General features: G+C 42.4%; 2 protein-coding genes across 6 annotated transcripts in view; one reads left to right on the top strand and one right to left on the bottom strand.

Annotated features, from left to right (window-relative positions):
• Window positions 1-14944, bottom strand: part of NUDCD1 (NudC domain containing 1) — a 145587-nt gene extending 130643 nt beyond the window's left edge. Inside the window, exons 1-2 of the mRNA XM_038391404.2 lie at window positions 14669-14944; window positions 1078-1232 (exon numbers count right to left, since the gene is read on the bottom strand). Coding sequence (XP_038247332.1) covers window positions 1078-1232; window positions 14669-14786 — 273 coding nt within the window. The 5' untranslated portion in view covers window positions 14787-14944. The remainder of the gene's footprint in view (window positions 1-1077; window positions 1233-14668) is intronic.
• Window positions 14945-15072: 128 nt separating this feature from the next.
• Window positions 15073-24348, top strand: ENY2 (ENY2 transcription and export complex 2 subunit). 5 transcript variants are annotated; one of them, XM_043507418.1, is made up of 6 exons: window positions 15073-15210; window positions 19244-19339; window positions 20942-21012; window positions 21482-21529; window positions 22720-22794; window positions 24077-24348. In XM_043507418.1, the coding sequence occupies exons 2-6, from the start codon at window positions 19272-19274 to the stop codon at window positions 24151-24153; spliced, it is 339 nt and encodes a 112-aa protein (XP_043363353.1). In that variant the 5' UTR covers window positions 15073-15210; window positions 19244-19271; the 3' UTR covers window positions 24154-24348. The 5 variants fall into 5 exon arrangements, with proteins under 5 accessions (XP_043363353.1, XP_038249244.1, XP_043363354.1 ...); XM_043507419.1 differs by lacking the exon at window positions 15073-15210 and adding an exon at window positions 15513-15653; XM_043507420.1 differs by lacking the exon at window positions 15073-15210 and adding an exon at window positions 17426-17947.
• The last annotated feature ends 587 nt before the right edge of the window (window positions 24349-24935 follow it).

Genomic DNA, 24935 nt, shown 5'->3' with positions numbered 1-24935 from the left:
AGCCGGACCTGCTGCTGGCTGCTTCCGGGGCACAGCACGGTCCGCGGTGCCAGGACAGGTGGACAGGCTGCCTCTGCACCCCCACTGTGCCGCTGACTGGGAGCCGCCGGAGATAAGTCCGTGCCACAACCCCTTGCCCCAGCCCTGAACCTCCCCCAAACCTGGAACTCCTTTCTGCACTCCAAGCCCCTCATCTCCAGCCTCACCCCAGAGCCTGCACCCCCAGCCCAGAGCCCTGACCCCCTCATTTCCAGCCCCACCCTGCAGCCCTCACTCCTGCACCCCAACCCTCTGCCCCAGCCCTGAGTCCCTCCCATTCCCAAACCTCTCATTCCCAGCTCCGTTGGGGTCATGGGCATCAAGAATTTTATTCAACTGGGTCCTCAGGAAAAAAAAAAAAAGTTTGAAAACCACTGGTCTAATTTACTCAGATTCTACTGAGTAAACCCAAAGGTCCTTCACCCATCTACTTGGCCCAAATTAAGTTTTCGGTCTGTACATGCCAGAGGTGCCATCATCACTAACTCCCACTCGTCACAACCTCTCTTCTTATGCTGATACAGTGAAGAGATTTTCAAATTAAACAAACAAAGGACACAAAGAAGAATTGAGGACCATTTTGTCAACTAGAAAAAAGGTGCCCACTCTTTTCTTCCCTTCATCCAGTCACTAGGCACCCTCTTCTTCCCCTTTCAGAATGGAAAATAAAATAGGACACTTTTCAGAAAAGGAAGAGCTGGGAGAAAACAGTACTGAAACCCATCACTTCCTTGGTTTTTGTTTCAAACCCCACACCCTACCTTGAACCCTTCTCTCTTTCTCCAAGTCATAGAAAACCACCCATGGTCCCTTCTGATCTTGGTATCTAGTCTGACCTCTCGTATAACAAAAGCCATAGAACTCTCCCTCAACTTCCCTTCTAGATTCCCCCCCCACTCCCCTTCTACACTCTCCTCCTCCTAGATTTTCCCCTCTTCAGTTTTTTGTGCTTGCATATTATTCATTTTCTTTTCTCTTGTCCCTCCACACCTTTTTTTTTTAAAAAAAAATATATATATATAAATAAATTATTCTTACCAGAGTCACTGATAAATTCATAACCCTTCCAAGTTGATCAACATAGTAGACATTATCCTGGTACCAAGAATCAAGGTGTAGGTAATTATACATGCCAAAGGCACGCATGTGATCCAGGGTATACTGATCATCTCGAAGTTTCACTTCTGCTACAGCTGAAAAATAAAGCCAGAAAGACTGTTTATGAAAGACTAGAAAATGCAGTTAAACACAATTCCTCCCATCCTCAGTCTCCTTAAACCAGTCTGCATGCAAAAAGCTTTAAAATCCTAAAGTTTTCAGCACAAATTTGAAAGGCAAACCACCCAACTACAAGGTCAAAAGGCTAATAGTACAATATCATGGAATCATAGAATATCAGGGTCGGAAGGGACCTCAGGAGGTCATCTAGTCCAATCCCCTACTCAAAGCAGGGCCAATCCCCAACTAAATCATCCCAGCCAGGGCTTTGTCAAGCCTGACCTTAAAAACCCCTAAGGAAGGAGATTCCACCACCTCCCTATATAACGCATTCCAGTGTTTCACCACGCTCCTAGTGAAAAAGTTTTTCCCTAATATCCAATCTAAACCTCCCCCACTGCAACTTGAGACCATTATTCCTCGTTCTGTCATCTGGTACCACTGAGAACAGTCTAGATCCATCCTCTTTGGAACCCCCTTTCAGGTAGTTGAAAGCAGCTATCAAATCCCCCCTCATTCTTCTCTTCTTCAGACTAAACAATCCCAGTTCCCTCAGCCTCTCCTCATAAGTCATGTGTTCCAGTCCACTAATCATTTTTGTTGCCCTCCGCTGGACTCTTTCCAATTTTTCCACATCCTTCTTGTAGTGTGAGGCCCAAAACTGGACAGTACTTCAGATGAAGCCTCACCAATGTCGAACAGAGAGGAACGATCACGTCTCTTGATCTACTGGCAATGCCCCTACTTATACAGCCCAAAATGCCATTGGCCTTCTTGGCAACAAGGCCACACCGTTGACTCATATCCAGCTTCTCGTCCACTGTAACCCCTACGTCCTTTTCTGCAGAACTGCTGCCGAGCCATTTGGTCCCTAGTCTGTAGCGGTGCATAGGATTCTTCCATCCTAAATGCAGGACTCTGCACTTGTCCTTGTTGAACCTCATCAGATTTCTTTTGGCCCAATCCTCTAATTTGTCTAGGGCCCTCTGTATCCTATCCCTACCCTCCAGCATATCACCACTACTGTTTGTGCCTTGGCTGTACACTATCCTTCCCCCACACATGCTGAGGAAATCACCATGAAACTTCTGCTGCCTATGTGCTTCATCTGCTGGTGAGAATATCAATTGTGAAAAACTCACTCCAAATCCATTCAAGAGCATAAAGGTTTCTAACAGAAGTACACCACCATAATAAGAAAAAAGAAAAGAAAAAAAAGCAGCGTCGACTCTACCTCCATTACAACCGCAAAACCACAGCCAGCTGGGTTATTCCACCTGGCAATCTGGACTTCATAATCCAGACACTGGGTCAAATCACCAGCCAGTAAAAGGCAGAAAACTCTGAACCAGAATTGACCCCATTAGCCACCATGCCACTATTTGATGGTATATGGCCTTAACACACTCACTGAAGCTGAAGGAGTCTATTGAACGTCCCTCTTGGCTAATAAATATCAAACTATTCATGGCTAATGGAAGTTACCAACACCACCTTCAGAGAAGCAAATCTACCACTCACCTGGAAAAATACAATCATCCATCCAATCCTCAAAAAATTAAACACACACCTACCAAAACGCCTCAATCCTTAAGATCTCTCCGCATTTTTTCCCCTGGGTAGTTTAGTAGGGTCACTTCTCTGGATGAGTTGTTTTGATCTGCCCACTCCTACAAAAGTCATTGATAAAGTAGCAACAAAGAATCACACATCACTACATGACATTAGGTTTCAGACCAGGGCACAGTCTATACCTAGAAAGTTAATGGAAAAAATCCTGTCATATTCTTATATAATACCTTTATAAAATGACTATATAAGCATGCCACAAGTACTCCTTTTCTTTTTATGTAAGCATGCCTTTTCATAGCTGTTGATACTTGCGACTTAACAATAGCAACCCCACGGCAGCCCAAATCATGTGGCTTTGCAGAATTGTACAATGGATTTCAGCTTCTCTGCAGTGAGTAAGAAGTTACTGTCCCATTCCACAAGCTTTCAGAGGATTTTCTTGAAGTATCAAAAATGGGGAGAGAGAGAGGGGAAAAAAAAACACCCACATACCAGCGATGATTGGAATCAGTAAGCCTTTTTCTTATTTTTAGTTCATATTAATTGAATATTTTACAATAGTTAGCACTGAAAGATAAATTAAAGACAGCTAGTGCCAAATGGCACTCTAGAAGTGTTTGTGAAATGAAGCTTTATCAAGGAGGTTTTATCCTGACCTAATGAGTTCAAGAAAACTGGATGTGTTTAGTGAGGGGGAAAAAAAAAGACTGAAGGAGGACCTCATAAGTCTTCAGATACGTTAAGGTTGGTTATAAAGAGAACAGTGATTAATAGGTCTCCATGTGCACTGAAGATAGGACAAGAGGTAACCTGCAGCAAAGTCGTAGTTTAGGAAAAACTTTAACTACAAGGGTAGTTAAGCACCTGAATAAGCTTTCAAGGGAGGTTGCAGAATCCCAGTCATTGGAGATTCTCAAGAATAGGTTAGACAAACACCTGTCAGAGATGCTCTAGGTATACTTGGTCCTACCTAAGCGTGGGGATGGTCTGGATGACCTCTCAAGGATCCTTTCAGCCCTATATGGCTATGATCCCCAAAATGAAAAGACCAGAGAACAGGTGAATATATTTTAATTATTTAAAAATTAACAGGAAAGATAGTCGAAGACAATTCTTTCAGTGGAACCAAAGAATTGGAACATCTGCTCCACATACTGATATATTAACAAAACTAATCGTTTTTGCTTAATACACTTCATATACTGAAGCATTTTAAAGGATTTTCACCTAGAAAGCAATAGATGTTGTCTCACTTGAACAAGCTTTTCAAACACAACAATGGGAGCTGCGGAGCCAGTGCAACATGCAAAGCCACCTAGCCGTGCCTCCATCCAGGAGCAGCAGGGACATGTTGCCGCTTCCAGGGAGCCACACAGGGAGCTTGCCTGCCCCACACCAACCAGACTATAACCCAGACTTTTAATGAAGATCAGAAATGCCGGTTTATAGAGCTTTCCGGTTGGTAAAGTACTGGATAACACAGCTTTTACTGTAATACAAAAGAAATTTCATCCTTGGGAAAAAAAAAAAGTGTATTCTCTTGATAAAATATTAGTGTTTCCACAACACTTTAAATTCCAGAAAAATATAAATAAATTTATAAAGAATAGTTTAGGTATTAAAATGAAACAAAATAATCATGGCAGAAAAGATCCAGCTATTTAAACGGTTAACTTTTACATTTTGGTGAAGTATTGTTTACAAAGAGGTTTAGAATGGGCACTAATGGAAGTGGCAAGGGAAGATTGAAGAAGAGTAGGTGTAAATAGAATGGGGAGGTAGATCTTAACAGTGATTCATTTTAATTCGTATTAATGGACTAACCAGTTAGTAGTAAACCATTTTTGTGTCCTTTTTATTGCACATTCACTCAGCTATGAAAGAAATTATACATGAAATTAAACAGTATTTCAGTCCTATTGCACAAGTTTACCAGGGAATGGATAATAAATCACAATTTACGATAAAAATGTCCTAATCAACTTCTATAACATAGCAGCCTATCAAATTAGCATAAACAGGCTTTCTCCCCCACAAATTACATTTATTTTCCATAGATTAAATACCAATACCATTTTTGTAAGTATAATTGAACAATAAAGCAAGATAGAACATAAAGCTTTTCTCTTCAGACTTACTGCCAGAACACAGATCTACTAGGAAAGCTGCAGTAACCCATACAGACATAATTATTAATTCACTTCAGTGCATTGCTTAAAATGTGTGGTAATTCACATTCTGCTTGTGCACAGTTTCACAGCACTTAAAACTTACTCTAAATCAAGTTTCATCAAAGTTATCAAATGCACTTATCCTGCTGAGGAGCCATTGCAAGTATGAACTTTCACATTAAAAATGAGGGAAAGACCATCCTTTGTAACAGAAGCACCTCCCTAATACAAGCATCATGTGGTTGGCTGCTTCTCTCACACACAAATTTTATTTCTGCAGGATGGAAGAAAGGCACATTAGATTAGTAATCATGCAGCACGTTAGCACCTAGATAGGGGAATATGAACAAGATAAATATCATTAACATTTTGCTTCTGTTAGTCTATCTTGAAAAGGGAGTCTCTGCATAGGTTGCTCCTTGTGGGGAGGGGGACCATATTTTTAACACAGTGAGGGCCTGATCCTTGTTGGACCCTTTGGGCACTACTGTGATACAAATATCAAACTACTACTTATACTGCTGGATCTCTCTGGCATTTGATCATGTTGGCCATCAATACTCCTGTTGTGTCTCAGAGACAAAGCAGGGATGAACAGAACACTCAGATGGCTCCATCCCTTCCTTTCAGACTGAATCCACAGAGCTGAAGAGCAACTATTCTTCTATGTCTAGAACTTTCGCTTGTGGAGTCCTACAAGGCTCAACCCTCTCCTTCTACTTTGTTCAACACCTACATGAAGCTGAAGAGGGAGATTTTGAAATAGCATAAGCAGAAATGCCAGCAGTACACAGACAACACCCAGCTCTACATTTTGCTAACATCAAATGCTAACAACATTAACTACTACTATCTTGATGCTTAAGAGCCATCAGCACCCATATGAGGCTTAGAAGGATTTGATTTTTAATCGGTAAATGTCAATTTTACCATACACAAACCAACAAAAAAAAATTTCCATTGATAATTAAAATTTACAGCTATGCAAAGAAAAATTATTCTTGACAGGCTGAAGGATACTTTGTAAATTTTCACATGTTGACAATTGGTGCTTTAACAGTTTTAAAGCTTTAACTTTTGAAACTCAGCATTTACTGTCAGTAAGTTGTCTGACCCCTTCCCATATTTTCTGACATCTGTGAAAATTTAAACAAAAATTGAAAAAAAAATGCTTAAAACCCATAATATTGCACAACTGAAAAATTAAAATCAATAGAAAAATGCTTAAAAACAGATATCCACCGAAACTACGTGAAAAAATTGAATTCTGCCAATCCTATCAACAGTTGACTAAAACTAAACTGCTGCAAGATGGAGGTTGCATGATAGGGGAAAAGAAGAATTGCAAAGAATTCCCCACATCTATGCAACCCTCCTCCATCATAGTAATTTGCCATTCAGTCATCATGGGTCTTTTTGGACTCCTTGTTACTTTTACATACTAATAGACAAATTAGACAAATAGTCATGGCTGCTAAAAACTCTAAAACACAACTGGCCAGAAGTCTGTGCCTCATACTACAAGATTTTGATTTGGCCTTAGCACTTCACACATTCACAATTTGACTATTGCAACGCATCATGCCTAGGAATAAAGCCACCAATTCTGAAAAAGGTTCCCTTGGCTCTAAATTCAGTAATCTGCCTGTTCATCAACAGTGTGCGCTATGAATATTCTGCTCTCTGCACTGGTTCCCTCTAGAATAACGTCATTAAATTCAAAATTTTAGTCTCAACAATCAAAATACTCCATGGAACTCCCCCACCCCCACGCTCCCTTTATGCAACTACAACTTCTGTGAAGCTATGCTATATCAACAAGGGTGAAACTCATGAGAATAGGGGACAGAGCTCTTGCAGCACACAAAAATGATAATATATAGATCTGGAATGACCGTTACTCAAGATACTGGATGGTTTGGACATGTGCTTCAGTGAATGGACTAATCTGTTTAATTTCCCTCCTGAAATAATTTCAGAAAGCACTGAACACTTGAAACTACTTTATATAAATTAATGGGATCCAGGTATTGTATGAAATTGAGATGTTATTAAACAAGTCCCAAGTGTGGGACTTAAGGTCTCATGTTGTACTTTCTTTTAAATGTCTAAATTAATGGTTATATTAAATAACTGAATTAAGATGCTGGTAAACTACTCCTGGAAGAATATTGCACCACTCCACGCATGCAGAATTTGTGTCCCCTGCAGATTTTTTTTTTCCCCCCTCCATAGAAAATACATTATGTCAAAGAGGCACTGCAGTTATGCCTTTCACCCGCCAGTGTCTGCTGTGGCACCAGAACTGAGGGCAGCTGGCTCACTGACCAGCAACCGATAGAGAGGAGAGTCTGCATTCTTCACAGCACCCTGTCTGCGGAACCAAGTGAGAAGGCACAGGATATGACACAGCATGGCACATGAGGCTACTGGGAACCACAGATGGAGATTCAGAAGGGCTAGTGGGGGGACAGACTGGGGCAGGGGCTGAATGGGAGTGCAGGGACACATGGGGACAGGGCAGATATGCCTGACTGAATGGGAGAGACTAAGGGTCAGGCCAGGGTCTGCATGGGCGAGGTCAACTCCCTAACCCCCCCCCCCAACACACACACTCCCCCCCCCCCCCCAAAACCCTGTTCCATACTTCTCCCACCCACACCCAGCAAAACTCCTGGTTCACTCCCAGGCTCCTTCCCAGCAATTACTTCCCCCTCCCTCAGCTTCTCTATTAACCCTGACTCTCCCAAGCCTTTACACTGCTTCTGAGAAGTGCAGAAAATCCGTTTCTGTATTGTAGTTTAAATGAATTGTTACTCATAGTTCTATATTAATATGCCTAATAAAGAATCTATTTGTTAAAAAAATCTTTGCTCTATCTTTTTGGTTGTCTGTATTGTTACAGACATACTTGCTGAGAGATATTTTGAAATAAATTACCAAAATAATTGAAAGTGGCATGATTATATTGTGTTATTTTGACAAATATGCAGAAGTTTTAATTTTTGGCACAGAATTCCCCCAGGCATAGTAATAAGTATCCTTCAGATTATACCAAAAAGTTTTGCTTAAGAAACTATTCAGCCCTAAGTAAATAAAATGAAGCAAGTTCTACAAATAAAAGGAGCCTGTGCACAAGTGCCATCTGCTGTCATTTTACCAAATGCTTAGGTAGTGTTTACGAGAGAAGGGCCTAAATGATGAGGAAGTTTAGCCTTTCTTTCTACAGTCCAGAAGGCTCAAGTTTTTTTGGCAGTCCTAAGAAAGATGAAGAGGAAAGCAAAAGAACTGAGGGCAAAAAATAAAAAGGGAACCAAGAGATTAAAGGAGGTGAATCAGGAACAGAGGTTAGGCTAAAAGAAAATGACTGAGAATTTAAGCCAGATCAGTCAGAAATGTTTTTTCTACAAAAAACAAACAAACAAACAAAAAACACACACACACACACCCTAATTCTGAAGAACAGGAACACTTCAGGAAACGCAGCGTTTGATTCACTGGTTCAAATCCATCCAGGAAAAAAAAAAAAAAAATCCCACAATAATACTTTTTGTAAAACCTGGGATTTTTTCAGTAAAAATTGGTTTAAACTGAAAGCAAAGGGGCTTAAATGTGAGGAAGCACCTCCAGGACACTCAAACCAGCATCTTCATCAGCATTAGTACTGTAGTGTGTTTTTGTTTGCCTTTTAAGAAGAGTGAACTTTCAGAAGGAACCAGGCCTCCTTACCCACCTTGAAAGTTTTGGTATTTGTTTTCTGGGTTTTTTTTAATTGATACTAACTATTTTTCTGTATTGATAGGACATTGTCCCACAAGTGATTTTTTTTTTTAAATGAAATCTGATAAAGGTCTGTCGTCATAAGCATTGTCCAATGAACCAGCAGCAGCAAACTAACTGTCTCACAAGCTTTTCTAGATGTTTTATTGTCTTCAATACATTCTAGGTTGAAAAACTACTAGTAACCATTTTTAAAACTGTTCATTAACTTGCCTTCATTTTGGACACAAAGTGCTTACTATGCTCCCACATATTGCTATTCTTTGCTTTGCAATGCCACCCTGTGGATGAAACCTAATACTTCTTCATGTATGCTTATCGAAATACTGTACTGGAGAAAAGGTCATATCAATTCTCTGCTTGCGTCAATCGGCGTAGCTCTCATTTGTTGTCCAAATACATCAGTTGTATAAGCAGTATAAGCCGACTTCTTTGCTTCCACACAGGAAAATGACTTTCTGACAGGGAAGCCACAAAAAAAAGCAGTCATGCAACTCTGCCCAGCAGTATGTTTTGGGTGCCCAGAGCAGCTTACTGAGAGGTAAATCACTGTGGGGCAGGACTGGGGAAAACCTGGCTGGTGGCTCCTACCCTGCGCTGGGCTCAGCTGCCAGTCCCAGCTGGGTTGGGGAGGACGGGACTTCCTCGGACAGCATCCAGGGCTGGGTCAGACCCACCCCCAGATTTCTCCCCAGGCTTCAGGAAGTTCTGCAAACTCCCACCCACCACTACCCCGTTTCTTGCACCCATCACACCTCAGCTGCAGGGGAAGGGATCACTGTACAGGGAGCTGCTCCCCCATCCACCTAACTATATGCATCCAGACCCTTTTGCCAAGCCTCACCCCCTCCCCCCTGCACCCACTCAACGAGCCCCCTGCACCCAGATCCCCACTCTCCCAGCATCTGGACCCCTCCACCAAACCCCCCACACCCATACCTCCCTGCTGAGTTCTATTCCCCCACACACACACCCAGACTCCCCCTGCTGAGCCCTAACCACCTTTACCTAGACCCCCCTCCAGAGTCCCATTACCACTGCACCCAGACCCCCCAACAAGCCCCTGTGTATCCAGATCCCCCCTGCACCCACCACTGAGCTGCCCACATCCAGATTGCCCCACACAGAACCCTCTCAACTCACTTGGATCTGCCAGGCTGAGCCTCCCTGCCCACACCTGGTGCACCTGGCATAGAGGGACAGGGCACTGGGGTATTTCTGGGGCAGGCCCAGTCCTTGCGCTGTGCCACGGTTGGGTGCAGCCTCAGCACTGAGTCCGTGTCCTGGGGGCGGAGCTGCAGAGTTATCTCCCACCTCTGCACAGCTAGTGGCCTGTGCTCCCTCGTGCCATACTGGAGCCTCCACTTTTATTTGACAAATAAAATTTGCAGAATTTTAAAATATTGTGTGCATAATTTTTTTTTGGCACATAATTTTTTATTTTTTTGGTGCAGAATACCCTCAGGAGTAATTTTTCAGGGATGACACCAGTTTGATCATCAAGAAAATGTCAAATGCATGTTTTTAATTAGGTGACACTTTCATCCACGTTCAGAAATTTCTGGAGAAAAGTAGTGTCTCCCACGACATTTACCTCCATTTATTTATACTTATAAAAAGATTAGCGAGTACTTTTTTAAAGTGCAAATTATACAGTCAAAATGAAATGGTTTTCTTTTGCACCCATATTGAACACAGGAGCATCATATTTAAGTCAGCTTGTGTACACTTTTGTTTAGGATGAAATTTTAATGCTGGGAGTCTGCCTCAGGCTGACTTTTTTTTTTTTTTTTTTTTTTTTTTTAAAATATCAGCCATGTCTGAGAGGGAGACTAGTAAAAATACATTGTTGTATACATTAAAACATTCCGGAGACCTTTTCTGAACAGCTCTAGGGCTCCTATGCTTTGGAGCAGGGATTTAAAATTTGGCATCATAGAAGTGCCTTCTGAAGTCCCTGTGAAAATCTACCTACTTTTGGTTAAGTTAAAAGCCTTTGTAAAAATCAGTTTACACATGCTCAGTAAAGATTTCTTATATTTTAGCAATTCAATTCACTAAGATCCATCCACACTGAACATGCTCCAGTCTGGGACTGAGCACCTGAACGGAGGAGAGCAGGGAGCCTGTCTCTTCTGTATTCTTAATGCCCCCTTGTTGAGCTCAATCAAAGTGGAGAAGGGAGCTGCCTGATTCTAATGCAGAGGGAACAAGAGTGGAACCTGAGTTGTGGAGAGGACTGGAGTGTGGCAGGGAGTGGGAGAAGGAAACCAGCACTGGATCACTGACATGAAGCCAGGTGTGGAGACTGGAACTGGAAGCTGGGGGTGGGATTGGAATGAGGAGTTGGGAGACTGAACAAGTGAAGTGAAAGGAGGGACGTCTGAGATCAGATGAAGAGTCATGGGCAGGGATTGGGAGTAGGCCATGGGCAGGGATTGGGAGTAGGCTGAGAAGCCCAAGGAGTAGAGACTGGGACTAGTTAGGTGAAGAGAATGGGACCCAGATGGGGAGCCTGAGATGGGGGAAGACACAAAACTAGGACAGAACAGCCTGTGCCCACTAGAACCTGGAATGGAAGCCAAGATTTGAGTCTCACCATTCCTCTGGTGACAGAAAATATATGTGAAACTAACTGGCCAAGTGTCCCATCCCACCTCTAGTGCTGGTCCACACAGAGAATGACAACCTACTAATGCTATTAGTTACTCCATTAGCTCAAATAGCAGAGGTCTATGCAGTGGATCTGAAGGTTCCAAACCTGCTGATGAGCCATGCGAGTATTAACATAATGTGATGGAATTTGTCCTTGCAGTTTACTTTTTTAACTAGCTTGCAATTTACACACACAAAAAATGTTAAAAGAACACCAGGGAGTCCTGTGGAAAAGATTATATGCAACCATCAGAATGCATACACAAAAGAAGGCCAAATTAAAGTTGCACAGGCAACTTTAATTCTGGCTTTTCCTAACTTTGAATGCTTAGTTTTACAACCTTAATAATAGTCTTTTAACAGTTTGTGTGCTCATGGTACACCTGAAGTCTTACACTGATGTGCTTATACAATAGATTTCTCTTATCAAACTCAATTGTAAAAGAAAAGCCCTGATGAAGTCAAACAGTACTAACATAACTGTTTATCAATAACTTCACAGCAGTATAAACTGATACTGCATTATAAGCGTCTAACGAAAAGTGGACAAGAATACTCCGATGGAACAGACTCTACCAAATAAGTTACCCTAAGGTTCGGTTTGTACAGTAAATCAAAACATCATAAGAGCAAGAATTCCAGATCAGACAACTGGTCTATTTAGGCCACACTCCTGCCTCTGATTCTGGAAAGCACACAGGTTCTAATGTACTCTCATGAATAAAGTTCCACACATCAGTGTTTGAGGTTCTTTTACTGATCTTATTACTGCCAAAATCCAAGAAGTGCTGCCAGAATAGAATACTGCAAACATCTCTGCATGCATCTTCAGGAACCCTTAACTACTGCAAAAAGAAAAGGAGTACTTGTGGCACCTTAGAGACTAACAAATTTATTAGAGCATAAGCTTTCGTGAGCTACAGCTCACTTCATCGGATGCATTTGGTGGAAAAAACAGAGGAGAGATTTATATACACACACACAGAGAACATGAAACAATGGGTTTATCATACACACTGTAAGGAGAGTGATCACTTAAGATAAGCCTGCAATACTCTTAGGTTCCTCCAGTACAGTGTACTGAACTCCGTGACTACACCTCATGACTTCAGTAGGACTCCACATGTGCACAGGATCCATCCTCATGGTTCCCAGTGCAAGATCAAGTCCTCAGACTACAACTTCTTCAGGACAGGGTCTCTGTCTTTCTATTGTACATGACCAAAATATGCTAGGTTATTACCATAATAAAAAATAATAAACTATACAAGGACTTAGATTTCAGCTACTCTAAAACCATCGACTAAAACTACAACAGCTATGTCTAATGTGCTCTTTGCATGGGCTGAACATTAAAGCACTTTACAGTCCTGAGACATCTTATTTATAAAAGATTTACAGAGTATGGAATCAAAACTGATCAATAAGATGTCTTGCCCATGACAACATGATTAATGTTTTATTACAAGACATGTCCTGAAATATGAAACACAAAGTGCATTATAACAATGCATATTGATTATAATTATAATACAACTATCAGCTGAATAAGCCATTTTCCTTTCTGATCACATGTTGGGCTCAGATACTGAGCTTCAGTGATAAAAATTAGACCCTACTACATACAGGACTAAGAAATTGTAACCTGGGTAGAAAAGTAATTGACCTACCATTTATAAAATAAATCAAAAGTTTTCTGAAGACCATCTTCTGAAACCTCCACAGACAACCTTTGCAACTCAGCTACATTTACACCCCCCCCCAATACAAAATATGCTCATTTACCATCCTCTTGTCCTCCCAATCCATGCCCCAATTTCTTCTATTTCTTCACCTGATGGGTCCAATCATAATCCTAGACTCTGAGCTCTCTGGGGCAGGAGCTATTTTTATTTGCTGTTTGTACAGCATCTAGCACAATGGTACTCCGATCCCTAACTGGGGCCTCGAGGCACTATTTGTTAGTTGTATTACAATGACAACTGGCAATTTTGCCAAGCCTCGAACATCAAATTCTGTAATATTCAAGCTTTAAGTTTAAAAAAAAATATCCCCAGCACTGTTGATTGTGCAGGTAACCTTCCAAATGCATAAACCAATGCAGCAATCTCTTGGAGAGTTTTAGCGATGCTAATTTTTACAATTTTATCACAAATCTCATAACATTCAGTAAAAAGAAAAGGAGTACTTGGGGCACCTTAGAGACTAACAAATTTATTAGAGCATAAGTTTTCGTGAGCTACAGCTCACTTCATTGGCTGCATTCAGTGGAAATACCGATGAAGTGAGCCGTAGCTCACGAAAGCTTATGCTCTAATAAATTTGTTAGTCTCTAAGGTGCCACAAGTACTCCTTTTCTTTTTGCGAATACAGACTAACATGGCTGCTACTCTGAACACTGTCAGAAGTCTCAGAATGGGAAGGAAAAAATGGGCTCCTCCTTCCCTTCCAGAAACCAGAAGATCTGAGGGCTTCAAATTCGTCAGGACACCTATTAGGAAGGAGCTGATCTAAAAGATGGAGTGCAGGGCAAGCTCCAAGGACCACACCACAAGAGGACATCAGGATAATACTGATGAAGGCCAATGGGGAGAGGGGAGCATTACAAGCACAACCACGTGTTAACGAAATATTAACGATGAAATGCTAAAACCCCCAAAGCCAACAAAACTCAGAAGTGACCTGAAGACCAACAAAGGCTCTAGAAAACAGAAAAGGCATACTTGTGGCACCCTAGACTAACACATTTAGGCTCTAGAAAAAGCGACAGCGGCCCTGACCACACCGGCGACCTCCGCCTGTACTGCACACACGGCTCTAGAGGCCAATGCCCCAAGACCTGGAAGAGGCATCTTCAAAGTTTCCCAGCCAGCCTGGGGCTTTCCGTGGCGAGGGGCTGCCCCAAGGCCCCAGATACTGTTTACACAACCCCTGCCCCGCAGGCGAGCACAACAGCAGCTTGCCAACCACCTGGAGCGGGAATGACTTTACCCCGCAACGGACGGGCAGCCACCTCTGCCCCGGGGGCCAGCAGCTGGGGCACAGCAAAGCAACCCGCGGCGGGGAGAAGGCTTCAGCCAGGGCAAACAAACGCAGGCTCCTGCAAGGCGGGACCCGGCCCCAGCAGCACCCACAGCGCTGTCGCCCCGGGGCTCCCCGGCCAGAGGCAGATCCCGCGCAGGAGCCCGAGCCACCCCTTCCGCGGCCGCGGCCGCGCCCCCGCCGCCCCTCACCCGAGTCCAGCCCCAGCTGGTAGCAGGCCAGCGGCTCCAGGGAGAGCTTGTAGCCCTCGAACTTGGGGTCCAAGAGCAGCCGCTTCACCCGCAGGGAGCAGTTGGCCACCGCCTCCATCCCCGGCCGGGCCCGGAGTTACCGCCTGCGACGAGGGAGAAAGTTTGGAAGGAGACTGTGGGTAGGAAGCGCGGGGACCTTTACTAGCTCAAGTAAAGCGCATGCAGAGCGTGGAGGACCCTGGGAATGGTAGTTTTAGGGCTCTAGCCGCACGGGACGGGGGCTGTCCGTCGCCAGGCATGTCGGGAGTTGTATGCCGCACGGGGGCGCCCGGAACGTGGGGCATGCTGGGAGATGTAGTTCAAGCCTCCCAGGGAACCCGCACGTCCGCGCACCCAGACCTTAGGGCATACGACATCGTCCCGCACTCCATTTCCCAGGGTCCCCCGCGCGAAGGGGCGGGCAGAAGCTTGACCGGGCTGGGTTGTACCGGGGAGACGGTGTCGCTTTCTCCTCCCACAGAGCTGGGCGCGCCGCCGTGGGGGTGAGTCCTGGGGACCCGAGCGGGGTTCGACTCTCCGCGGGAGGGGGCGCGGGGAGCCGCGGGGCTCGGCCTGAAATCCCCACCCCTCAGCCGCGCCGCGCGGTTGGGTTCCCGGCTGTGGGGCCAGGCCCGAGCTTCCCCACGCCGCGGGCCGCAAAGGGCTGCGAGGCTTGGCTTGGCCCCACGCTTTGGGAGGGAGGGATCGCTCAGTGGTTTGAGCATTGGTCTGCTAAACCCAGGGTTGTGAGTTCAATCCTTGAGGGGGCCATTTAGGGATCTGGGGAGTTGGGGTTTGGCCCTGCTTTGAGCAGGGGGTTGGGCTAGATGACCCCTTCCAACCCTGATATTCTATGATTCCCTGGCGGGGCCCGGGTGGCTGCGCTGTGGCGACCCCCCCCCCCCCCGCAGTGGGTGTACCTCAGCCCCGACTCACAGGGCCAGGGGGAAGGTAGGTCACTGGCTGGAGGGAAGGCGGGCGGGGTCTGGTCATTGCCCCGAGAGGTGATCACTGGGTGGGGGGTGGGGAGAAGGTAGGTCACTGGGCGGGGAAGTGTGGAAGAATGGGGTCTGGTCACTGGCTGATGATGGGAGTTGGGAGGGAGGGGGGGTCTTGTCACTGGCTGGGGGTGAGGAGACGGCAGGTTATTGGGGAGTGGTGATGGTTGTCCCTCTATCAGATGTGCTATGGAGTCTCTATCTTGCTCCTTGCATAATGACAGGTTTCAGAGTAGCGGCCCTGTTGATCTGTATTCGTAAAAAGAAAAGGAGTACTTGTGGCATCTTAAAGACTAACAAATTTATTTGAGCATAAGCTTTCATGAGCTACAGCTCACTTCATCGGATGCATTTGGTGGAAAATACAGTAGGGAGATTTATATACACACACAGAGAACATGAAACAATGGGTTTTATCATACACACTGTAAGGAGAGTGATCACTTAAGATGAGCCATCACCAGCAGGAGGGGGGGGGAAGGAGGAAAACCTTTCATGGTGACAAGCAAGGTGGGCCATTTCCGGCAGTTAACAAGAAAATCTGACAGGTTTCAGAGTAGCAGCCGTGTTAGTCTGTATTCGCAAAAAGAAAAGGAGGACTTGTGGCACCTTAGAGACTAACAAATTTATTAGAGCATAAGCTTTCGTGAGCTACAGCTCACTTCATCGGATCTGAGGAACAGTGGGGTGGGGTGGGGTGGGGGGGAGAAATAACATGGGGAAAAGTTTTACTTTGTGTAATGACTCATCCACTCCCAGTCTCTATTCAAGCCTAAATTGATTGTATCCAGTTTGCAAATTAATTCCAATTCAGCAGTCTCTCGCTGGAGTCTGTTTTTGAAGTTTTTTTGTTGAAGGATAGCCGCCCTCAGGTCTGTAATAGAGTGACCGGAGAGATTGAAGTGTTCTCCGACTGGTTTTTGAATGTTATAATTCTTGACATCTGATTTGTGTCCGTTTATTCTTTTACGTAGAGACTGTCCAGTTTGACCAATGGACATGGCAGAGGGGCATTGCTGGCACATGATGGCATATATCACATTGGTAGATGCACAGGTGAACGAGCCTCTGATAGTGTGGCTGATGTGATTAGGCCCTAGGATGGTGTCCCCTGAATAGATATGTGGACAGAGTTGGCAACGGGCTTTGTTGCAAGGATAGGTTCCTGGGTTAGTGGTTCTGTTGTGTGGTGTGTGGTTGCTGGTGAGTATTTGCTTCAGGTTGGGGGGCTGTCTGTAAGCAAGGACTGGCCTGTCTCCCAAGATCTGTGAGAGTGAAAGGACGACCCATCTACCAATGTGATATATGCCATCATGTACCAACAATGCCCCTCTGCCATGTCCATTGGTCAAACTGGACAGTCTCTATGTAAAATAAATGGAAAAAAACTTCAAAAAGTTCTTGTTAACTGCTGGAAATGGCCCACCTTGCTTGTCACCATGAAAGGTTTTCCTCGTTCCTCCCCACTCCCCCGCTGGTGATGGTTCATCTTAAGTGATCACTCTCCTTACAGTGTGTATGATAAAACCCATTGTTTCATGTTCTCTGTGTGTGTGTATATAAATCTCCCCACTGTATTTTCCACTGCATGCATCCGATGAAGTGAGCTGTAGCTCACGAAAGCTTATGCTCAAATAAATTTGTTAATCTCTAAGGTGCCACAAGTACTCCTTTTCTATCTTGCTTCTGTAGAGGCTTGGCAGCGGAGTAAAAAAGACCTCTGGTTGAATGTTATCTGAAACTCAACTCTTCTAATTTTATAGTATCTCACCCCCACTTTGCTAAATCTGTGCTGCAGCCCCCTGTGCTGGCTGGTGCATCATTACACAGGGAGCAGAGAGCGATCAGTTCAGTAGGACTGACACATGCACAGCTGAATTTGATGGTCTCCGGTTTCTTGTTTGACCGTGTCAGAGAATCACTCCATAGTTAAGGGCAGATAGCAGCCTTTCCTCAAATCAGAGCTGAAATACCAGAGCTCGAGGTAAGGTGATAGAGCTGTGGGTCTGAAGTGGCTCAAGTGAGTTAGTTCTGTCCTTTTATGAACATTAAACTATATTTTTTTATCTGTCCTCCCTTTCCTTTAGTGGTGGAGAAATTATCATGTGAACAGGCAGATCTGGTATTTAGAAGCAAAAGTTTTCTATATACATTCATCATACATTCTACATTCATCAAAATTTCTGGCGATCTCTAATTAGAGCCATGGATTTAATAACTGTAGAGAGACAGGGTGGATAAGGTAATATCTTTTACAGGAAAACCTCAGAGTTACAAACACCAGAGTTATGAACTGACTGGTCAACCACATTCCTCATTTGGAACTCCAAGTATGTAATCAGGCAGCAGCAGAGACCAAAAAAAAAAAACAGCAAATACAGTATAGTACTGTGTTAAATATAAACTACTAAAAAAGCAAAAGGGAAAGTTTAAAAAAAAAAAAAAAAAGATTTGAGAAGGTAAGGAAACCGTCTCTATGCTTGTTTTGTTTAAATTAAGACTGTTAAAAGCATCATTTTTCTTCCGAATAGTAAAGTTTCAAAGCTGTATTAAGTCAATGTTCAGTTGTAAATGTTTGAAAGAACAACTATAACATTTTGTTCAGAGTTACAACCTCCATTCCTGAAGTGTTCATAACTCTCGGATTCTGTTTTATTGGACCAATTTCTGTTGGTGATGGAGACAAGCTTTTGAGCTTAAGTGGAGCTCTTCTGGACTGAACAAGAGTTCTGTGTAAGTTCCGTAGCTTTTCTCACCAACAGAAGTTGATCCAACAAAAGAGATTACCTCACCTACCTTGCGATTTAAATATCCTGGGAACAACATGGCTATAGCACCACTACTTTAAGAGCTGTGAGTTTTTTTTTTTCTCTTTTTACCAGCATTCTAAAGTGGGAGTGAATGTGCAGAAAACACTAGTTTATCTGGAAGCAAAGATTATTGTATACGATTTGGCTGGGTCTCAGCAATGAATAGCAGTTTCTGAATTTATGTGAGAACAGTAAGGTTCACTCATATGTGATCACTTTGCTGAGTTCTGTTAATCAGTATTTCTGATATAAACAATGTGTGATTGACGACTTATTGTGACTGTCTTCAGTAAGTTGAGTTAACATCTTTCTCTTGTCTAATTGTGTAAATTAAACAAATGCCAAAAACTGAGGAGTCTATACTCCAAATACTGCAGCTGCGCCTCTGTAGCACTTCAGTGTAGGTGCTACCTATGCTGACAGGAGGGGTTCTCCTATTGGTAATCCACCTCCCTGACGTGATTGCCAGGTTGCTGAAAGAATTCTTCTGTCAGTCTAGCACTGGCCCCATGGGGACCTAGGTTGGTTTAACAAAGCTACTCAGGGGAGTGGATTTTCCACACCTTGACTGACATAGTTAAGCCAACCTAATTTTCTACTCTAGACCAGGCCTAACAAACTGTAGAGAGTGTAAGGGAAATTTAATTGTTTAGTTACATACATGTTTTCTTATGTTGCAAATGATTAGTAAACAATGCTATTAAAATCTCTTTTTTATAATTTTATAGATTTGCTGTGGAAATCTAGATTTTCAAAATGAATAAAGATGCACAGATGAGAGCAACTATTAACCAAAAACTAATAGAAACAGGAGAGCGAGAACGGTAAGTAGATTTTTTTTTCTTATATGGTTTTTATGCCATTAAATGTCATAAAACGATGTAGCATGAAGGATGTCCTAAAAAGTAAAAAGGCTAAATCCCTTCTATAATTCTAAATGCTACAAAACAGTTGAGAAAATCTTGTGTGTTATACCAGTAAAGAAGACTTAATTAAAATATTCAAAAGTAAGGAAAAATAAACCCTCTCGGCCAGTTTTTAACAAAAAAAAAAAGCTGGTAAAATAATAAGAGGTGGGAAAGTTGGCTTATAAATCCCAAGTGAACACCGATGATGTTGTTAATGGAGAAAACATCTTTGTACGAATCTAAAATTACACTGTTAAACAACGAGGTTGCAATTTATTCTTTTTTCAAGCCAAGAGGGAGAGGTGCAGTATCCTTATTGCACAAATAAAATCTAAGCATGGTATCAGGATTATGTTCTGTTGCATACAATGGTGGAGCAGTAGAATTTTTTCTTGAATTCAAATTATCAAAAACAACAAAGCAACTACAATTGGTTTAATTTGGTCTTCCACAGGGGTTCTCAAACTTGGGGGTCGGGACTCCTCAGGGCGTCGCAAGGTGATTACATAGAATCATAGAATCATAGAATATCAGGGTTGGAAGGGACCTCAGGAGATCATCTAGTCCAACCCCCTGCAGGGTCGCTAGTTGTTAACCTCCACCCCAAGCCCCGCTTTGCCTCCAACATTTATAATGGTGTTAAAAACACTTTTTTTATATATATTTATAAGGGGGGTCGCACTCAGAGGCTTGCTATGTGAAAGGAGTAACCAGTAAAAAAGTTTGAGAACCACTGGTCTTCCAGAATCCCCTACCTTGTCCTTCCTCATCCAAACATCTTACCTCTTAACAACTTATTGGTCAAAAAGGACTAGACTTCAGACTGTTGGTCCAACTCCTTTAGTCAAAAATGGGGGATTGCTTGAGCAAAGCAGGATAGTCGAAGGCTAAGTGCACTCTCAGCCCATGGAGTAAAGGACTGAAATTTATGCTACTAAGCCACTATGCTAGTTTACGACATCTTATTCTAATTTGTTTCTCCTTCACCTCTTTAAGTATTATCCCACTGCTTTCCCATATCCAGTGTACCCCCTGGCAGTAAAGGAGGGTTGCTCCTGTGCTCCTTCACCAATAGCTGAAGGAATAGAATAGAGTGAAACTGTCTTGAATCCTTTTCAGTTTTGTTCAGCACTTGTTGATTGTGCTGAGAGAAGGTTATATACCAGGCAAGTTCCCCCTTTCCCAGACTTCTCTGATGATAAAAATATTGTAGGATATTCAATGCCCAGTTTAAATCTCCAATGAAAACATAGTTTGGATTCTTCAAATTTAGAGTTGCAAGCGTTTCTTTGAAATCACGTCAGTTACACTGAAAGTCACTTACTCTTACTCCTGGCCATCTTGGATCCCTTTAAAAACAGTAGCTTATTTTATTTCGCAGCATGAATTAGTGTGTAGCTATGCATACAAAGGCTTACAGTGATGTATTTTTTATAACCTGCTCTGAAGTGAAATATTCTTTCTTTGCTGTTAAAACCACTTTTTCTTCTAGTAGGTTTAATTTTGTCATCTTTACAGCCTTAAAGAGCTGCTGAGAGCCAAATTAATTGAATGTGGCTGGAAGGATCAGTTGAAGGCACACTGTAAAGGTAATTAAGGTTAACTACATTCAATACCCTTAGTTATTGCCTAAGGTAAGAGACTAGGTGCATCACTGCTAGCCAAATAAAAGTTCCAGATGAAAGCCTGACTACCTGAAAGTCCATTTGAGTAAGACGGAGATGATGCTATTGGGCAAGAGAGCATCTTGGACGAACGTGGGAGGCAGGGTATGAATGCTTTCTTATGGGATACTTTCTCTCAACACCTGTACTCACATTGGTGATTTGTAGTTTTGGAATCAGCTTGGATGTATCTCTGTTCATGAATTCTCAGGCAACCTGGGTACCCAAAATACATTTTCACATCTTTGGCTGATGTTGAGTTTTTGAAATTTCCTCTGAATTGGACCTCATTGTAGTTGCCAAGGTCTGTTGTATTTAAGGTTCTAAAATGTGTGATTGCTTGATTGCTAACATGTAAATAACTGATTCCGCTACAGTTTTTCATTTTGACAAGTGATTTTCATTTCACAAGAGGATAAAAGCAAAAGCAGCAAGCAGAGAGGTATGCCATAAATAATAGTCTTTGCTAGATAAAATTTATTTAAGAACCTCACGGGACTGCTAAGATACTTTCTGCAGATGTGTTTGTATGGGAGGAGTGCTTGTGCTTTCTTTTTTTGTGAAAATTTTTCATGAAAATCACCAATTTAGATGAAGGAAATCATCATCAGATTAACTGCTAAGTAGCAAAATTTTGTTTTCAAGTGTCTACAGTAATAGTGAATGTATTAAATTTAGATAAAATTCTTATTACCAAAATGGTCAGCTTCCAGGGAGGGCTATTAGCTTTCTAAACCAGCACATGATTGTTTTCCTGTTAAGAGCAAAAACAAAAAACAAAAAAAAACCCACCTTTGAATATTGACTTAACGTTTCTTATGATCAGACTTACTCTGCCCAAATGGCATTTTTTCTGGCAGTCACAGTATATTTTTCAATAGTTTATAGTGCTAGGATTATTCAGTTCTGTTGTCAACTGAAACATTTTACAGTATTGGTTACAGCAGTCATTATTTACAAATACAGAGCACATTCCAACAGTGCAGGACTGTGCTGATCAAAGTTGAAATTCCTTTCAGCATTGGGTTCTGCATTTCCCAAAAATATTTACTATATTTAAGAAAAGTGATTCTCTGAAAAATAATCCTAATATGCATACTGAAAACACTAAAACATGGCAAGCAGGGGAAATTCTGTGTATATGTTTGCTGTAGATCTGATCTTTCTAAAGGAGTACTTTCAAAATTGCTGTTATATTCCTGAGCAATTGACAGTATAGTATTACTGTGTTTATCTCTTTAATTGTCTTCAAATCTTTACAGTTGTGCTTCCGGTTAATGTTACATATAATATTTAACTGAAATTACAGCTTTGTTCTGGCTGCAGTTCAAAGACTTGTAAATAATTGCTGCACGGCTACATGCCCAGACAGTGCCTGTCATTGGTATATACAGGATAGATTTGCTAAATGGCAGTCAAGTGAGTTTACGGATCTGTGCACTTGTCTTTTCAGGTTCTTATACCACGCCCACTGATATAGTAATAGACTAAATCCACAGTAGGATAACATACATATGATTACATATGTATGATTAACCTACATATGCAGGTTTTGTATATAATCTTTGAATAGGTCTGTTTTTCTAATGAATGGATTTAAACTATTCAAGTGGTTTTCTTGGTCTTCCCTAGATGTAATCAAAGAAAAAGGGTTAGAGCATGTTACTGTTGATGACTTGGTGGCAGAAATCACTCCCAAAGGTAGAGGTAAGAAAAGTAAATGTCACTTAGTGCAAAAAAAAACCAAACAACCCTATTAATGCCACACTAAGCTTACACATTTAAATACTCTAGAAACTTTGTCTAAGCACCAATAACTTGCCCACATTGCATGTAGAGGAAACTATGTAATAGCCTAACTAGTAATCACAAATGGGCTACATGTGTAAATTCCTGTTCGTTTCTGCACTGACTCATGTATTTTGAAAAAATATTTTTATATGTAACTTTCTTTGAAAAAGACAGAAAAATCTGCTTAAGAATTAAATGCCCCAGTGGTCTCATTGACCGTAGTAGAATTAAGTGCATGTGGTGTATAGGAGAGAGGTTTTCATATCTCCGTTGTTTTGGCTGGAGACCTTTGTGAGGCTGAGTTAACAGGGCAGTAAGAATATCACGAGGAGGGGGCAATAACAAGAGCAGCAGCAAGAGAGACAATTTGCATCTCATGAAGAAAAGTGCTTTGTGTTAGTCTCCTTTTTGCAGTCCATTCAGTTGCCCCACAGCCAGTCAGGCCATCTAGGAAACCTCCAGTGTTAAAGAAGGTAAAGCTGCTTTAAAAAAAAAAAAAGCTTATTTAGTATGCTCAAAATGAAACTTCTGAATTCCTATTCTCAGACCCTGGTTATTCACCATGATGGAATTCCCCTAGCTCAGCAGTTCTCAAACTATGGGTCGGAGCCCCTTTTTAATGTGGTCACCAGGGCTGGCGTTAGACTTGCTGGGGCCAGGGGCCAAAGTCCAAGTCCCACCACCCGGGACTGAAGCTTGAGGTCTTCAGTCCTGGGTGGCTGGGCTCAGTTTACAGGCCCACTCACCCAGGGCTGAAGCCCTTGGGCTTCAGCTTTGGACAGCTCGCCCATCTGGGGCAGTGGGGCTCGTCTCCCGCTCCCCTGGGCAGGCTCCTGAGGTCATGTAGTAATTTTTTGTTGTCAAAAGGGAGTCACAGTGCAATGAAATTTGAGAATCGCTGCCCTAGCTCTTCTCTTCAGAGAATAGAGTTTATGAGGCAGAACAGAGCTTATGGGACAGAAAGTGAGTCAGATCCTTTGCTGCTGATTGCATCCCACCTACTGCCAAATATAAATCCTTCCTTCCTTCTTTGGATTGCTCTCCAATCCCAACAGGAGATTGCTGAATTGGCTGGTGGAGTTCTAAGAAAGTCTATCATGCATCAGAATTGCAAAGGCAACTTATGATATACTGCACTACATATATCTTTCCCCCCCCCCCCCCATTTCTTACCTGCTTTTTTTTATTTGTATTTCAGCTTTGGTACCAGACAGTGTAAAGAAAGAACTCCTACAAAGAATAAGAACCTTTCTTGCCCAGCATGCCAGTCTTTAAGATTGACATTAATTCTGAGTACAGTATTTTTGTGTCTCTGTATTATGTAAGTCATGCCAGAAATTGGAATACATTTTTCATGTTTTAGAATTTAAGTTCATTTTTGTATGATTAGTTACAGGTGTATCATTACACTGCATTAATTTCTTAAACTTGCTGTTTTAATTAAAAAAAAAACAACAACTTTTGTGGTTATGTATGTTTTGAAGGCTCTTATCTTCTGTTATATTGAGTGATTTTTAAGATGGTGACATGTTAATTTCCAGGCATCTTTTGCTACTTTGCACTAAGTCATTACATTAAATCAATACATTTTTTATGATTTTTGAATACATCAACCTAGTAAGTACAAACACATTTGTTATGCTTATAAGAAGCACATGTGATCTTTTTCAGGGAAAAAGGCAACATGCCGCCTTTATTGAAACCAACAACAGTTAGCATATGCATTCAATCTCTCACACACGTCCTGCAGATGGTTTTATAGTTAACAATGTGTCATAGCTCAAGTCAATCTAATGGCCAGTTATATTGAGCACAAGTGAGGAGCTGAGCTCTGTCACTCGCGATCTGATGCTCCGAGATTTTGCAGGTTTGAACCCAGAGTTCTATGGCAAAACACCCCAGCTTTATACTTGTAAATTCCCACTTTAATCTATGGATTTTGGGTCTGTAAGTGGTGTTAATCTTGGGGTTTTCCACTGTTATCTCTTGTTTGTTGTCTCGCCTTCGGGGGTGTTTGCCTCACCTCGTTCAGCATCAGATGCAGTGGATGTTTTCTG

This window comes from Dermochelys coriacea, chromosome 2 (genome assembly GCF_009764565.3).
Source record: "Dermochelys coriacea isolate rDerCor1 chromosome 2, rDerCor1.pri.v4, whole genome shotgun sequence".
Lineage (NCBI taxonomy): Eukaryota > Metazoa > Chordata > Testudines > Dermochelyidae > Dermochelys > Dermochelys coriacea.
The sequence above is the reverse complement of the archived record's forward strand: the minus strand, read 5'-3'. Positions and strand labels throughout refer to the sequence as shown.